This window comes from Saccopteryx leptura, chromosome 9, assembly GCF_036850995.1.
Source record: "Saccopteryx leptura isolate mSacLep1 chromosome 9, mSacLep1_pri_phased_curated, whole genome shotgun sequence".
Lineage (NCBI taxonomy): Eukaryota > Metazoa > Chordata > Mammalia > Chiroptera > Emballonuridae > Saccopteryx > Saccopteryx leptura.
The window spans coordinates 39,819,412-39,836,687 of NC_089511.1; the positions used below are offsets into that span (position 1 = coordinate 39,819,412).

Genomic DNA, 17,276 nt, shown 5'->3' on the forward strand with positions numbered 1-17,276 from the left:
CGACAGAGCGACGCCCTGGAGGGGCAGAGCATCGCCCCCTGGTGGGCAGAGCCTCGCCCCTGGTGGGCGTGCCGGGTGGATCCCGGTTGGGCACATGCGGGAGTCTGTCTGACTGTCTCTCCCCGTTTCCAGCTTCAGAAAAATACAAAAAAATTAAAAAATAAAAAAATAAAAATAAAAAAAAAAGAAAAGTGAAAACATACAGTCACAAAAAATCTTGTGGCTTGACCTGTGGTGGCGCAGTGGATAAAGCGTCCACCTGGAAACACTGAGGTCGCCGGTTCAAAACCCTGGGCTTGCCTGGTCAAGGCACATATGAGAGTTGATGCTTCCTGCTCCTCCCCCTTCTCTCTCTCTCTCTCTCTCTCTCTCTTTCCTCTCTATAAGGAATAAATTTAAATATCTTTAAAAAAAAATCCTGTGTACCAAAGTTCACAGCAGCACTATGTGTAACTATCAAAAAGTGAAAACAACCAAATGCCTGACAACAGATGAATGGATCAACAAAATGCTGTCTATCCAGACACAGAATATCATTCACCCACAAAAAGGACTGATGTATGCAGATGCTTGCTACAACATGGATGACATTATATGGTTCCATTAATTGTTGTATTTTTTAGATTTTATTCATTTTTAGAAAGAGAGGAGAGAAAGAGAGAGAAGGCAGGGAGGAGCAGGAAGCATCAACTCCCATATGTGCCTTGACTAGGCAAGTCCAGGGTTTCGAACCGGCGACCTCAGCATTCCAGGTCTATGCTTTATTCACTGCACCACCACAGGCCAGGCCTCTATGATTCCATTTACCAGTATATGTCCATAATAGGTAAATGCATAGAGACAGAAAGTAGATTAGTGGTTGCCAGGGGCTGGGAAGAGGGAGAATTAAGAGAGACTCCTACAGGGTTCCTTTTCAGAGTGATGACAATATTCTGGAGTTAGAGAGGAGTGATGGTTGAATAACTTTGTGCATACACTAAAAACCTAAGTGTATGATTTAAAATAGTGAATTTTAGGGTATGTAAATTAAAGCTTATTTTTAAAAAAAGGTTGCCCCTAGTTCTCTTCTCTCCCTCTTACTCTGCCAACCCACTCCTAGCCATTTACATCGGAGAAATTTTGAGAAAAACACTGTTTTCAATGTTTCAGATATGGTAACAAATCTAACTAGGAAAATCTACCTTGTGTTTTTAGGAAAAATCAATGATTCAGATGTAGAAACAGAAAAACCTCACTAGTTCATATGATGAAACAAATTACAGACTTTTGAACTCAGTAACAACACTAAATTCTTCTAAGTGCTCTCCTTTCTCTCCATGATGTGGTAAGTCCTGTGTGGGAAGCATTAAGCTAGCCCCCAAAGGCCTGACAAAGGCGCCAGGTGGCAGGAATCTTCTGAAAGGCACCCCAGACCAGCCGCACACACCAAGGGCTGGGGAGAGTGCACTTCACATCTTGGGAGGAAAGAGGAAAGAGGAACAGAAACACCAGTGTGGGTGATACGGGTTCACTTAAAGGCTAATGGCCATGCCACACAGTTCTCTCTAAATCTCAGTGGAAGAGGAGAAACAGCTGGTGGCTTGGATCCGAATTAAACGTGCACACCTCTCTGGGAGTCTATGTTAGGCCTCACCAGACAGACAAGGACAAACCCACTGTACAAGTCAATGAGCAACTATTGGTTATACCACCTGTTATAAAAGTTACAAATGTCCATCACTAGAAAGCCTCCAGAACTGGATGAAATAAGTGAAACTGTCTGAAAATGATTATGTAAATTGGTATTACTGTGGAAACTTTTCTACTATGCAAAGGAAAAAAGCAAGTTATAAAATCATAAATCGACCCGGGTTCGATTCTCGGCCAGGGCACACAGGAGAAGCGCCCATTTGCTTCTCCACCCCTCCGCCGCGCTTTCCTCTCTGTCTCTCTCTTCCCCTCCCGCAGCCGAGGCTCCATTGGAGCAAAGATGGCCCGGGCCCTGGGCATGGTTCTGTGGCCTCTGCCTTAGGCGCTAGAGTGGCTCTGGTCGCAACATGGCGACGCCCAGGATGGGCAGAGCATTGCCCCCTGGTGGGCAGAGCGTCGCCCCTGGTGGGCGTGCCGGGTGTATCCCGGTCGGGCGCATGCGGGAGTCTGTCTGACTGTCTCTCCCTGTTTCCAGCTTCAGAAAAATGGAAAAAATAAATAAATAAATAAATAAATAAATAAATAAATCATAAATCAGTGTGTATGTTAACATATGTAGAAAAAAACCCAGAAGATTTAGAGATCTCTGGACATGGAATTTTTCAAGTTATTTTCAGTTCCTTCATCATTTTTAGATTTTATCACTTTTTAAAAAACAATGAATACATATTACTTCTCTAAAAAGAGGGGTAGAGGGGATCCTATCTAATGCTAATCAGGCAAAGAAAAGGAAAGCTTTGCAGGCGCACCTTCTGAGTTCAGGGTGATGAGGGTGACATTGTTTCCTATGTTCTGACTTCCCGACTGTCCACAGGTGGAAACGGAGTCGCTGGCCTCGGACCCGCTCTCCCCATCCTCGTTGTGGCTGTCTTCTTGCCCCGGCACCTTCACCACAATGGTGTTCTGCCGACGCCCGGGAACCGCACTGAGCAGGAAACAGAAACACCAGCAGTGTGAGAGCAGCACCGCCGCCAAGCAGAGACAGCACTGAGTCCCTGCCGCGTTCCTCTCTCCTCCCTCGTCCGAGACTAACTTCGCACGGAGCAGTGGGTCACAAGTCTTCCCATGCAGCTCCTTCTAAGATTAACAACAATTTAATACTAGGAAATAGTCTGGGGTTGGAAGAAGTGGTAAAACATTTTCAAAGTTTAAAAAAGTATTTTTATCATAAAGTAAATTCACAGCTTTCTATGACTCAAGGTCTATATGCTGTTTTCTGTTCATAGAGATATCCCTATAAAATGTTAACATTTGCGTAAGAGTAATTTTTAAGGCTATGTCAAAGGAAAAACTAAATTAAGAGGAATTATGGCTAGAGACTTCCATTGACCCAATCCACTCCGTAGTGTCAGACATTCTAGAAGTGACCTTAGCCTTTGAAAATGGAGTTATCACTCCCAATTATACCCACTAACAAAAACCACTGATGTGGGTTTAAAAAGCCGGTCAAGTATCTCTGATAAAATATTCTCACCACCACCAGGGGTCCTGTACAGAGCAATGAGATATTGCCAGAAAAATGAGACACAGTCCAGCTCCAAAAAGTACTAATAAAGGGGAGGGGGAGATTATCCAGAGACCTACTTGCCTTTTTAATGATCGTTTCAATGGCCCTTTCCGTGGACTGCTAAGCACTGAGAAAGGGAGAGAAGCACAATTTCCCTGTTTACACATCAAAACTCATTTCAAATCCTGGCCCTACCCAGAGAAGGGAGCTATACTTTCTTGACTCCACAGAGGCCTGTCCAAGCTGACCTGGCTTCTAAAGGCTCAGACTCTGACAGCTGACCACCGGGGCGATGTGAGAGGCACGCCTGACCCCCTCTTCTCCACCACCCAGTCTTCCTCAGCCTCTGAGCACCTAGACACCCAGACTTCACCCCTCGTCTCCCCACACCCCAGCGCACAGGCCTTCAGAAGCACGGCTGGGCTCCCAGAGATCTGGGCTATGACAACAAAGAAAACAGGACACAACTGGAGGAAGAACAATCTGCAAAGGAGACTGAGAGAAAAGGCAAACTAGAACTTTGAGAAGACACAGATAGGAAACAAAAAGCAAAAGAGCCCTCTTGGGAGCATGTTATCCAGAAAAGCTGAGCCCCAACCGCTAGGCAGGACCCCCTGTGGCACATTTCACTGTCACACAGGGTAGCAACAATGCATTTTGTGCACTCCCATCTCTGACAAAAGCTACATTCAAAATCTCAAAAAAAAGGTGTGAGAAAAAAGCCATCACCTCAAAATGTCTCCACCACTTAGCAAACTTACATGAGGATGTCTGTTGACCTGACATGTTACTGGATGGACAGACAGACAGATGTGAGTAAACTGTGAGCAGGTAAGAGGATAAGGACTTGGCTGACTGTTGTAAAAACACAGCACAATGTCCTTATACCACACACTACACTGGACACAACAGTCCCAAGTGCTGTTTCTCCCTTAACCTCCTGCTCTTATCCAGCTTAGCCAGTGGGACCTCACCCACAACATGGCACAGCCCACACTGCAAAGAACTTTGGGTGGTGGCTAGTGTGCTCAACCCGTGTGAAGACAGAAGTGCCCGACTGTGCCTGGCTTAGAATGCTGATTTGTCCACAAGGGGACTCATCACAGTGGCAGTGGCGATGAAAAGGGGGGTGGTGTTGTGGCTACTGACTTGCTAATGACATTTTCCAGGGAATCCGGTGCCCTGTTGCTCAAGGGGTCTTCCATCTTGGCTACAATGGCGTTCTGCCGATCACTGTTGAGTATTACTGTAGTCTGGGGGACGACGCTAGGGAACAAAAGAATCACAAAGAAAAAGAAAACCTTAAAACAACAACATTCATTGTAAGAGTGCACAAGAGTAATTCAATACAGTCAGCTCCCAATGATGAGCACTAAGAAAGGGAGGAGGCTCCAAGCAGAAACCATATTTAAAGCAATAAATAATTTACTCTAGAGAAGGAATAAATGAGAGATTGGGATTTTTTAAATAGAGAATTTAACCTTCCTCCTTGTTATTCTCATTTTGTACAACAGGATAATATGGGAAGGGGGCATTTAAACCTTTATATAGAATAGAGATATCACAAATTATGCAGTTAAAAAAGGTTTCTAAAGTAGCATGTTTGCATGAAAAACAGCTTGATAGTTTTATTCATCCCATCCCAACAGAATCCTACAGGACAAATCTAGGCTTTTGTAACCATATACTTATCAACATCATCCCAAAATGTTAATGCTGCTCTAGAAAGAAAGGGCAAAGACAGCTGAGGGACCACAGGCAGGCCACAGGGCACTGACCACCTCCAGCTTCCACTGGGAGAGGGTGGGAACCATGACCAAAAGCGGTTTTGTGTTGCAGGAAAACGATCACAGGAAAGAGCTGAGCCCTCACAGGGCACCTTCCTGGAGGCAGCACTATGTTCCCCATTAGCCAGCAGTATATCTCAAGGGGCCACACTCACTGAGACTCCTCCGTCATTAATCTACAGCCCCAGGAAGTTTTAGCATCTGCTTTGTTGTGGAGGCCAGAGTGCCAAGACAAACACCGGAAACACACAGCAGTATCACCTGAAAAGTGTCATTCCTGGATTTCACTCTCCAAAACCCAACTCTGGGGAAACACTGCCTTTACACAAGAAGATCACATAACCAACAGTGCATGTGAAAATCCAGCCCACTGTCCTAGCCACACGGCTGGTAAGCCTCCTCCCAAAATCAGGGCACAAAAGACTCTGCTTCCTGCCCAAGTCAACTGCAGGAGCACAAACTGTTCTAAAATAAGAGCATGATCCACTGCACTTCACTCAAAGGTATTGTTTTTTCAATTATTCTACTTGTTTTTTGGTGACACCTAAAGTAACCAATAAACCCTGAGGACTAACCCATAGGTCACACCACGCAAGTAACCTCGGTGACCTTTGACTTGTTCACATACAGGCTGATGACTTCAGGCTTCTCATACAGCAAAACAGACAAAAAGTTTACATGCATTTTGTATCTCCCCAAGTGTGTTCCGTGGGACACTAGCGTCCCCCAGGACGCTATTCCTGTGCCCTCTTTCCATGAGCAACTAAGTAAAAGTTCTGCAGAGTAGACAGAGTTCCTTAATTGACATTAGCACATTCAAGTTCTGAAAAGTCCCATAGGAAATACACAGATCAAAATGTATTCATGACCATCTGGCAAAGGTGTTTTGACTAAAACATACCTTTCTCCCTAAAGATTCTTAAGATCAAGGAAACAATGTTCTGAGGCAACCCGCTTCAAGCTGGAATAAACACAGCCCTAGAGATACCCCAAGATTTCCAGGAGCTTCCTGGGTATGGATAGCTCTCAGCATCTCAATTTCAAGATCCTCACCTTCCAGAATGTACTATTTCCTAAAAATGATTGTCCTTGAGAGAGTACCTCTGATCAATCTGTTTGTTTCACTTAAAAAAAAAATTACCTCCCTCTAATTATACTCAGGTGCACTGTCCATCCAAAAAAACGAACACCTGAGGTGCAAACACAGAGCCAGTCTGAAATATGTCAATGCCTCCAATGGCTGGCTGGAAAACCGTTCGGTGAGTTACAGTTCCACAATTCTCGGCTTTCAACAAAACTGACAGGACCTCGTTAATATTCAGCTCACAGATCATCAAAAATAATTTTTTGATGATAGACCACAACAATGTTTGGCATATAACTTGAAGACCTGAGGAACTCCTTCCTCTCCCACATATTTATTCATGGGAACATTTCTTAGAACTAAAAGAGAAATAAAACCAACACTGAACATTGTCTAATTTTAAGCATTAAGTTATGGATTCAGGAATTAACTAAAACTAAATCCACATCCATCTCAAGAATATATTCATAATATTGGGTTATTAAGAATTCATTATAGCCTGACCAGGCGGTGGTGCAGTGGACAGAGCATCGGACTGGGATGCGGAAGACCCAGGTTCGAGACCCTGAGGTCACCATCTTCAGTGCGGGCTCATCTGGCTTGAGCAAAAAGCTCACCAGGCTTGGCCCAAGGTCGCTGGCTCAAGCAAGGGGTTACTCGGTCTGCTGAAGGCCCGTGGTCAAGGCACATATGAGAAAACAATCAATGAACAACTAAGGTGTCGCAACGAAAAACTGATGATTAATGCTTCTCTCATCTCTCTCTGTTCCTGTCTGTTTGTTCCTATCTATCACTCTCTCTGTCCCTGTAAAAAAAAAAAAAAATTCATTATAAATAAAAGTAATTCATTTATGCTGTTTTGTTCAACTGAATACTAGTAATTGTAATAAATTTATTTAACCTTTGGTGCCTTACTATTACAGGCAATAAATATTTTAGTTTCAATTTCTATCCATATTTCTGTTACTAGTAAGTGAGACAGTCTGACTGACAGGATAAAATTTTTCAAGAAAAATAATGGAAATGAAAGTTCAAAAAGCAAAGGAACAAGGTAAAATTTGGCTGTCAAAAGCCTAGTCATGGGATTTTTAAAATAGATGATGGTTTTAGATTAAAATATTTAAAGCGCAATGAATTAGTTTGGTTTTCAAATATCAACATTACAATATGATTAAATATTAAAATTACAACCTTTCAACTAAGGCAATTTATGTCAACCTCAAATTGTACAAAAGAATATTTTGTTTTTCAAAAATTATTGAACATCCATATTACATTAAGAAGAATAAAGCAGTTATCTAAGGCAGTGGTTTTTCAACTGCCGGTCCACCAGAAATTCCGTGCCAGCCCAAGGAAGAGTTAACCACCCTGATGTTGTATGAAGATGGTCCACAGACTGGTGGTTGAATCAGTGGCTCTAAGGCAGGGTGGGATTCAGCCAGTTCACACTGGTTGGACAGAACCAATAACTAATTTTTTGTTGAGTTCAGTGAACCCATTGTTAAAATGGCACTTGTAATCAGGATTCTAATGTGGGCAGCTGTCCACCTTATATGGAAATCAAAAATTTACATTCCTTACTCTTTTTTTTTTTCCTTAAGTGAGAAGCAGGGAGGCAGACAGACAGACGCCCGCATGCGCCCCAACTGAGACCCACCCAGCAAGCCCTACCCCCCACCAGGAGTGCTCTGTCTGGGGCTTCTCCTGCATGCCTGACCAGAGTCAAACTCAGGACTATCCACATGCCAGGCAACACTCTACCACTGAGCCAACCAGCAAGGGCTTCCTTACTCTTTTTTAACGTTCATCTGCACAACAGCATATTCTAAGTACCCACAGTAATGTTCATTCCGTCCACAGGTGAAAGAAATTTGATGGAACTATACTTATAATATTTATTTATTCATTTCATAAAACTCATTATACCTTTGATGAAATACTACATTTTAATTCTCTCACGTTTTGTTACTTCAGTAAACAAACATATAATGTAAAGAGAAAAAGTGCCAAACAACCAGGGGGTGACAAGTTGTCATTGGAAATATCTTAAATAACAGTTTTATTGTTTTTTGTCAGGTATTATTTAATTTTTTTTCATTAATATTTTAAAGCTCTTATAACATAATCTAGTTTTATTATTCTTATTTAAGTATTAAATGCATGAAATAATAGACTACCTTTTGGTATATCTTTTTTTATACTTAAAACGGTCATTAGGGCAGAGAACCGGTTGTTAAATTATTTGAATCCCACTAATGATCTAAGGGTTGATATGGAAAACTGTCACAATATCAAGTTTCTTGGCTAGGCTTCACAGTCCCTGGTCATTCAATCAGACACTAATCTGGGTGCAACTGTAAAGAGATTTTGCAGATGTGACTGAAAGTCCTAACTGATTCAAGTTATTCACAAGAAAGACTACACTGGGAGGGCCCAGTCTGATCAGGTGAAACCTGCAAAGGAGGTTTACGCTTTCCCTGGTCTTATAGACTCCAAATAGCTCCTGACAGCTGACCACGCTCTTCCCTTCCTGTCTACCTGCCCTACAGGCTTCAGATGTGGATGGCTGCCCCCAACTGTGTAAACCAATTCTGTGTGATAAATCCCTGATGGGGGTACTGCGTTACTCTGTCTGCCTCTCTCTCTCATTCTCAAACACACATATCTCCTACTAGTTCTCTTCCTCTGGTTGAACCCTGACTGATACATTTTGAAATAATTATAGATTCACAGAAAGTTACAAAGTCTATCAAGTCTTATGCCCCCAGCAGTGACATCCTATAAACTGTAATACAATATCTAAAATAGGAAAGTGACATTGAAACAGTACTGGTAGTGAGACTACCAGTATTTCACCAGTTTGGATTTCACCAGTTTCTGCATGCACGAACATGTGTCATGTGCAGTTCTATGCTTCTGATATCATGTGTAGATCCGGGTACTGCACCATCGCCACCAGCAGCAGCCTCACGCTACCCCTTTAGACACACCCACCCGCCCATCACACCCTATCCCCTTGCTACCACTAACCTATTCTAACCGACAGTTCCAACATTTGTGGAAAGTTATAGACATGGAATCACACAGCCCATGACCTACAGAGACAGGCTTGTTGCACTCAGCACAGTGCCCCCCAAGGTCCTCCAAGTGGCAGCACATATGAGCAGTTTACTCGGGTATGGCACAGTTGTTTGTTTACAGGTGGACCAGTTCATTTAACCCTTCACCCACAGAAGGGTATCCGGAGTGTCTGCAGGTTCTGGTTATTATAAATAAAGCTACCATGGACATTTATGTAGAGGTTTTTGTGTGGTTATATAAGTTTTCATTTCTCTGGGACAAATACCTAAAAATGTGATTGCTGGGCCACATGGCAAGCACATGTTTAGCTTTATAAATACTGCCAAACTGTGTTCCAGAGTGGCTCCAGCATTTTACATTCCCACCAGCAACGAATGAGATCCAGTTTCTCAACACCCTCGTCAGCATTTGGTGGTGTCGCTATTTTTTATTTAGCCATTCTGATAGGTGTGGAGTGATATCTCATTGTGGTTTCAATTTGCATTTCCCTGATGACTAATGATATTGAATATCTAATTGGTCATATGTTTATTTGTCCTCCTGTCTCTTCTCTTCAGTAAAATAGCTGTTGTATTTTTTACCCATTTCCTAATTGGGTTGTTTATTTACTGTTGAGTTTTGAGAGTTCTTTACTTTATAGACCAGCCCTTTGGCAGATAAGTGGTTGCAAATATTTTCTCCTAGGCTATAGCCTGTCTTTTCATCTGCCTAGCAGGTCTTCCACAGAGCATAAGTTTCTTAATTTAATCAAGTCCAATTTATCTTTCAAAATGTTTTGTTGTCAAGTCTAAGAAGTTTGCTTAACACCCAAGGATTTTCTCCTGTGTTTTCATCTAAAGTTTTTCCAGTTTTACATTTGACATTTAATTTGTGATCCATTTTAAGTTAATTTTTGTTCAAATCATGAGGTTGACATCGATGTTCATTTCTTTTATTTGCCTGCGGATGCCCAACTGCTCCAGCACCATTCATTAAAAAATCTGTCTTTCCTCCTTTGAACTTTTTTTGCACTTTTGTCAAAAACTAGTTGGGCATATTTGTGTGGCCTGTTTCTAAGCTCTCTATCATGTTCCACTGATCAATTTTCCTATTCCTTGGGTCATTTTGTTTTTGTTTTTGTATTTTTCCGAAGTTGGAAATGGGGAAGCAGTCAGACAGAATCCTGCATGCGCCCGACCGGGACCCACCTGGCATGCCCACTAGGGGGTGATGCTCTGCTCATCTGGGGCATCACTCTGCCGCAATCAGAGCCATTCTAGCACCTGAGGCAGAAGCCACAGAGCCATCCTCAGCGCCCAGGCAAACTCTGCTTCAATGGAGCCTTGGCTGAGGGAGGGGAAGAGAGAGACAGAGAGGAAGGAGGGGGGGAGGGGTGGAGAAGCAGATGGGCGCCTCTCCTGTGTGCCCTGCCAGGAATCAAAGCTGGGACTCTTGCACGCCAGGCCAACGCTCTACCACTGAGCCAACTGGCCAGGGCCAGGTCATTTTGTTTTTTAAAAATTTTCTTATGTGTTCATTTTATTCTTTTGCAATTTTAAATCATTATCTATATACCTTTACTATAACTGTGTGTTTGTTTCAGCTCCTGTTAAATAAAAACTTAATCAAAATTAAGGAAAAGAGAAATAGCTAGACCCATTGACTGTTCTGATTGTTTAAATTCTAAAACAGACAATGCTAATTTACAAGGTGACCATTCCTGTTTAATTCTAAGATTATGCTAATTATACAAGTTCAATACTCTTGCCTAAATATAGTATCAGAAGTAAACACACCCTAGAGCTTGGCCCAGTGACCTGCGATGAGGCAAAATAAGGAACTTTCACCCCTTATAAGCAGTGACTGCGTGCAGGACCCCCACGGACTCCAGCAGGGGCAGTCCCAGCAGCAGCACTACCCCGTGGCTCTATGTGAAAAGTCATTCAACCCTGGAAGCCTGAGGGAACACTGCAGTGTCTTCACTGCACAGACAGGCCAATAACCTGCCCAAGCCCACACAGCTGGTAAGTGGCAAAGTGAGATTTGAGTGCAAATCCTCAACCACCAGAGCCCACATTCTTAACAAGCAAGAGTCTACAGCTCCCTACTTCTGAAATATTAGAATTTTCTGGGGAAGCTAGGGCCCACCCCCAGGCAGCCTGGGACTTAATTTTTTTAAATAATTCCCAAGGTGATTCTGATGGATGTTCCTGGTTTAAAACAACAAAATTATATAGGTCAGTTAGTACAGATCAGCTTGTTATGTGGTAGTTCAGATACAGGGGTCTTTTTGTTTTGTTCAGTGGTATAACACAACTGCTAAGGTGAATGCCCATATACAGGCAACCCTGTATGTTTAAGACATGAACGAATTCAAGAATAAGCCTCACATGTGACTGCAAGCCTCTGGTTGGTGCCTCCAGATTTCCTTGGTCTCATTCTGCTAATCAGAATGCTAAAAGAAAAAAAGGTTAAGAATCACCAGCCAGAGAGAAACCTACAAACACAATGCTAGAGAAGGCCTATGATGTTGTCATCCACTGAAATATCTGAAGATACTAAACTAAGGTGACCTAGAATCCTGTGGTCTTACTGATGTGAGCCCAGCATATACCACAAGGCCTGGCCATTATTAGACACAGTGAACAACCAACATTAATATCATTAATTTTTAAAATCTCACAGGGCTATGGAGAATCAAGGAATACTAAACACCTGAGAAGATTCATTTGATGTGAACCCTAACAAGGAATTCATTTGCTGATGATTAACTCCCCATGGTCAACTGAGGATCCAAATTTTATAAACAAGAAGAGGCTAGTGGCCATTTCCTAAAAGGGGCTTCTCAGTTATTCTGTATACCAGGACCGTGGGCTTGCCTTGCTATGCCCTGTTTACACTGCAGGGAAATCCTAGTTTTGACTTTCTACCAATGGAATGAGACCAGCCCTGTCCAATCAGTACTGCACAATTGGATACCTCATTTACATAAAACAGACCTGATAGCCTGAGTGGGAACATTTTTATAAAAGACAGCCCACTCTTTGTCTCAGTGGAACACAATTTAGGTTAAATAAATGCTTTTTATTCTTTATTATAGTCTAAAATTGATTTTTTTTTCTTTTTAGTTTATAATAATCTCAGTCACAGAAACCCTAGCTTACTACTTTTATTCTCATTTTACTAATGAAGAAATTGATGCTTAAAAAAGGTAAGAATTTGCCTGACCAGGCGGTGGCGCAGTGGATAGAGCATCAGACTGGGAAGCAGAGGACCCAGGTTCGAGACCCCGGGGTCGCCAGCTTGAGCGCGGGCTCATCTGGTTTGAGCAAAAAACCCACCAGCTTGAACCCAAGGTCCCTGGCTCCAGCAGGGGTTACTCGGTCTGCTGAAGGCCCGCAGTCAAGGCACATATGGGAGGGCAGTCAATGAACAACTGAGGTGTTGCAATGCTCAATGAAGAACTAATGATTGATGCTTCTCGTCTCTCTCCGTTCCTGTCTGTCCCTGTCTATCCCTCTCTCTGACTCACTCTCTGTCTCTGTAAAAATAAATAAATAAAAAAGGTAAGAATTTGCCTGACCTGTGGTGGCGCAGTGGATAAAGTGTTGACCTGGAAATGCTGAGGTCGCCGGTTTGAAACCCTGGGCTTGCCTGGTCAAGGCACATATGGGAGTTGATGCTTCCTGCTCCTCCCCCCCTTCTCTCTCTGTTTCTCTCCTCTCCCTCTCTCTCCCTCTCTCCTTTCTAAAAAATGAATAAATAAAATTTAAAAAAAAAAAGTAAGAATTTTCCCAAGTTCTCACCATTCATAAGTGATGGAGCCTGGATCTGAAACCAGGTATGTTTCATACTCTTAGCCACTTGTTGGTCAGGAGCAGGAATAATCCTATTTCAACTACTGCCACAACTTACCCTCTTAGTGTTTAAGCATTTTAGTTGCTTTTTTAAATTATTTTTCCATTGGTTGGCAGGTGAGGGGAGAACAGAGAAGCATCAACTAGTTGTTCCACTTAGTTGTATACTCATTGATTGCTTCTTGTATGTGCCCCAACCAGGGAGTCAAACCCATGATCGCAGAGCACTGGGATGTTTTACCCTCTGAGCCATCCGGTCAGAGCCTACTTGTTTTTGTTTGTTTTGTTTTAGAGAAATAGACAGACAGGAAGGGAGAGAGATGAGAAGTATTCAATTCTTCATTGTGGCACCTTAGTCATTCACTGATTGCTTTCTCATATGTGCCTTGACCAGGGGGCTCCAGCTAAGCCAGTGACACTTTGCTCAAGCCAGCAACCTTGGGCTTCAAGCCAGCAATCTTTGGTCTCAAGCCAGTGACCATGGGGTCGTGTCTGTGATCCCATGCTCAAGCCAGGGAGCCCAGGGTTTTAAACCTGAGTCCTCAGCATCTCAGGATGACACTCTATCCACTGCACCGCCGCCTAGTCAGGCTTATTTTGTTTTTAATCCATTTTATATCTTCAGCTTTCAGAGTTGTCATGACATTTTCCAAGCTGCCCTTAGGAAGTGGTCAACTTCTCATGAGTTTCAGAAAATTGTTCTGTGACCGTGTTGAAGTATCTATATTATTTTTAAATGTCAATTTTCTGCCCCCTTTGCTCATCAGTCACAAAACATGGATTATTGTTTGAATGTACACTTAGGGGCTTTATTAAAATCTATGCAAAAATAAAAACCAGCAAAATAAAAGACTTGAAAAATGTAGAATGTAAAGTATTTTTCACAAGTTTGTGTTTGCCACTTTTTATTACAAAAGAAAAACCAAAAACAAGTTGAACCAGAGAGCTTGGAGCCCATACAGTGGTTCAGTACAGGCATGGACTGGGGGGGAAGGGGGTGATATAGAACAGAATCAGTGAATACTTGAGAGGAGGTCAGTATGTGATGTGCAAAGAGCCCAGCAAGAAACAGGTGCAGACCTGGGACAAAGAGAAGGGTCGGGCGTACCAGAGACTGCACCCAAGCCTTCTATGGAAGAATTAGGGGTGTCAGATCTGCGTATGCTTAGAGAACTTCCGAGGACATCTAACACAGAATCTGCTAGAACTCTACACAGATTTTAGGGACTTATAATTGGGTTCTGAACATATACAGACACACATACAGACACATACACTCTTACTGTGTTGTAACAGAAAAAACTCCTTAGAACCATAATAGTTAAATAGTTTAATATTTAGAGCCAGCTCCCTCTACCTGAAACCCCCACTGACCCTGACCCTGACCCCAATTCTGACTATTGGCTCAGGGGATGGGCCAAATTCAATTAACAAGTCTGCCATGGAAACAGCTGGAGGTATAGGAGTCATTCCTATACTCCCCACCTCTACCCAAGAGTTTCAGTGCACTGGGGGTTCAAACAAACAAACACTTCTCAAGTTCTCTTGGAGAATGGGGTCCCCTGAAAGAAATCAGGTTTGTATAAGCAGCATAGTCACTTCTTATTTCCAATTTCCAAAGATTAAGGAAAACTTCCAAAAGCAATGAAAGCATTTAACCTAAGCAGAAAGTTCATCCAGGAAACAAGAAACCAACTGCCACCAAGCTGATGTACCGTCAACAGTGACATGCCTGTAGATATTCACTGAACAAACGTCTAGGGCTGAAGGGACATGGGCATATTGCATCAAATAATCAAGAACGTCCACAATTATTATGCTAAGTGAAATAAGCCAGTCAGAGGAAGACCAATGCCATATGATCTCACTTATATGTGGAACCTAATGAACAAAAGAAACTGATGAACAAAATAGAAACAGAGGCATGGGCACATGGAACAGACTGACAGCTGTCAGAGGGGAGGGAGAGGGGACTGGATGAAAGATGGTGAAGAGATTAGCCAAAAAACATACATACCTAACACACAGTTACAAACTACAGGAAAGCCAGAGGGAAAGGAGGAGAGGGAGGAGGTGGAGTAGAGGAAAGGTGGGGGAATGGGGCGGAAAGAGACTTTGCTTTGGGCAGAAGGAGCACAGAGCACTGTGAGCAATGGTGTTATAGTGTTACATTGAGTTGTACAAATGAAATCTGTGTGGTTTTGTAAACCAATGTCATCCCAATAAATTTATTTTTTAATGTCCATAGTTATGTTCTCTGCCTAAACCTCACCATATGCGTTTGGGTGCTAAGAGCACACCCTATTTCGGAGAAACTTATCTTCCAAAGACAAGGTTAAATAACAAAATGCCCAAAGGCTAAATCCTCTGAACCCTCCATCACCAACACTGCCCTGAGTGGCACTGAGTGAGAGGCCTACTCCAGGCACAGCAGAAATGCTCTATCCTTGGGGAGTTCACTTTCTCAGTTATTTGTATTAGCCTATACTAGGAGCAAACTTGACCTCAAAGGCTTAGGTAAGACTAAAAGTTTACACAGAGCTGTATTATTTGCAAATACTTCCCCACTCACTACCTGTGTGAGGCAGACAAGTCTGGTGATATTTCTAATCACACAGTGCCCTCCAACTTATCTTTTGTGGCTAGGGTAGGAGGAGCTCCATCAGAATATTTGAAGATTACTTGAGAAAGTTTTTGCCTCCCTCCTCCCTACAATTAAGCCTTACTCATTATATTCTGCTGACCACTGATCCTTCTGCAACTCAAAATGATTATTCATCATGGGAAATCTGATACAATATTTTCTAATTTTTGTGAATTATCTCGAAAACCTCTCAATTAACAAATGCAAGCCAGCAAGAATCTCAAGTAATTTTATCTGCTTTCTACTTATGTTGACAGATTCTTCTAAAGCCCCATACATATGTGTTCCCTAAGAACATACTCTCCCATTGGCTTTTACAGTTATACATTTGCATACCACACAAGAACCTGAGTCACAATAAAGTAAGAAAATTTTCAGTTCAGTGTATGTACTTGCAAAAACAGAGCTGTTTACCAGTCTTAGAATTTGAACAAGGGCAAAAAAAGGGGGCAGGGGGACGGTGAAGGTAGCAATCCTTAGTTAAACAATAAAGTGAGATACTCTGAGATCTTCAAGCCCAAATGCAGATGGGCTGGGGTCCACCATGAACCCCTGCCCCCTTCTCATGGGGTAGCCCTGTCCTTGGGAGCCACTACACTGCAGACTACAGTTCCAGGTGGCCTTCCGTGCAAATGCAGCCTGGGGACAAGTGCTCATGGATGGGAAGTCAACAGGACAGATTATGTCTCTCCGATTCCAGCATTTTAAGAACAGAATGTGCCTTCTCCAGACCTCCCTTTCCCATACTGAGGACCCTGAGGCCTCAGGGGAAGACAGCACAGATGGAAGGCACCAGCACCAGAGCCACACAGGGACGGGGACAGGGTGAGAGCTGCAGGAGGCCCAGAAGCACCCACACTGCACCATGAGCCGGAGCAAAAGGCAATCTCCAAAGGTTTCAATCCCCAAGTATCCTGGATACTTTATCACAGTTCATGTTACCTAATTGATACACCAAGCATTCAAATGAAACATTTATTGAAATTTGTTTCAAAGGGTTCATATCTATTGCTTGCATGTTATTAAGGATTAAAAAGTCATAACCAGGATCCAAAAAAATGCTCTTGAGGATAGGAATAAATTACCATTAAAAATATCTTTTCAATATCTAGTGAGATGAGCAAAATATAGTATAAAATTAACTCATCCAAAGTAACTAATGGCACCAAAGAAACGGGGACAACCTAATGCAACAAACTTCAAAAACCAGTTGCTTAAGAAAGAAGATTCTGGAGCAGAAAGACTCTGGACAACTCAGGTTCTAACCTGCACCTCACCCCACCCCACAGAAGCCACGTCTGTACATTAATACATTTCTGTGAATTCAAACTAATGGTCCCAAATCAGGAGAAAAGCACGTTGGTTAGGAATGCATATTTTTTCTTCTTTCCAAGGAGCGACAATAACTACTACTAAGAAACGAATGAAGAAAGGAAACGTGGATGACAGGGCTGACTCCCAGGGAGGAACAGGAACTCCATCACTGCACAGCAGAGCATGAGACATGCATGTGACATCCCAGGAATATGCCCTGTGGGGAACCTCTGAACACTCAGAAGACACCCAGTGTCCAGATCTTGTCTCTAATACCATTTTCCAATAAGAAGAAGTTACTCTAGGACCAGGGCAGCAAACCTACAAGACGAGC

The 17,276-nt window shown here is 42.7% G+C and overlaps 1 protein-coding gene across 7 annotated transcripts in view; it reads right to left on the minus strand.

Moving 5' to 3' along the window:
• The window catches only part of BANP (BTG3 associated nuclear protein), a 164,772-nt gene that overhangs the window by 89,075 nt on the left and 58,421 nt on the right, over nucleotides 1-17,276 (minus strand). For 5 of the 7 annotated variants that reach the window (XM_066349225.1, XM_066349226.1, XM_066349224.1 and 2 more), the window contains 2 exons: nucleotides 4,346-4,462; nucleotides 2,439-2,614 (listed from right to left, as the gene is read on the minus strand). In XM_066349225.1, the coding sequence (XP_066205322.1) occupies nucleotides 2,439-2,614; nucleotides 4,346-4,462 (293 nt within the window). The remainder of the gene's footprint in view (nucleotides 1-2,438; nucleotides 2,615-4,345; nucleotides 4,463-17,276) is intronic. The other 2 variants (XM_066349228.1, XM_066349227.1) reach the window with 1 other exon arrangement.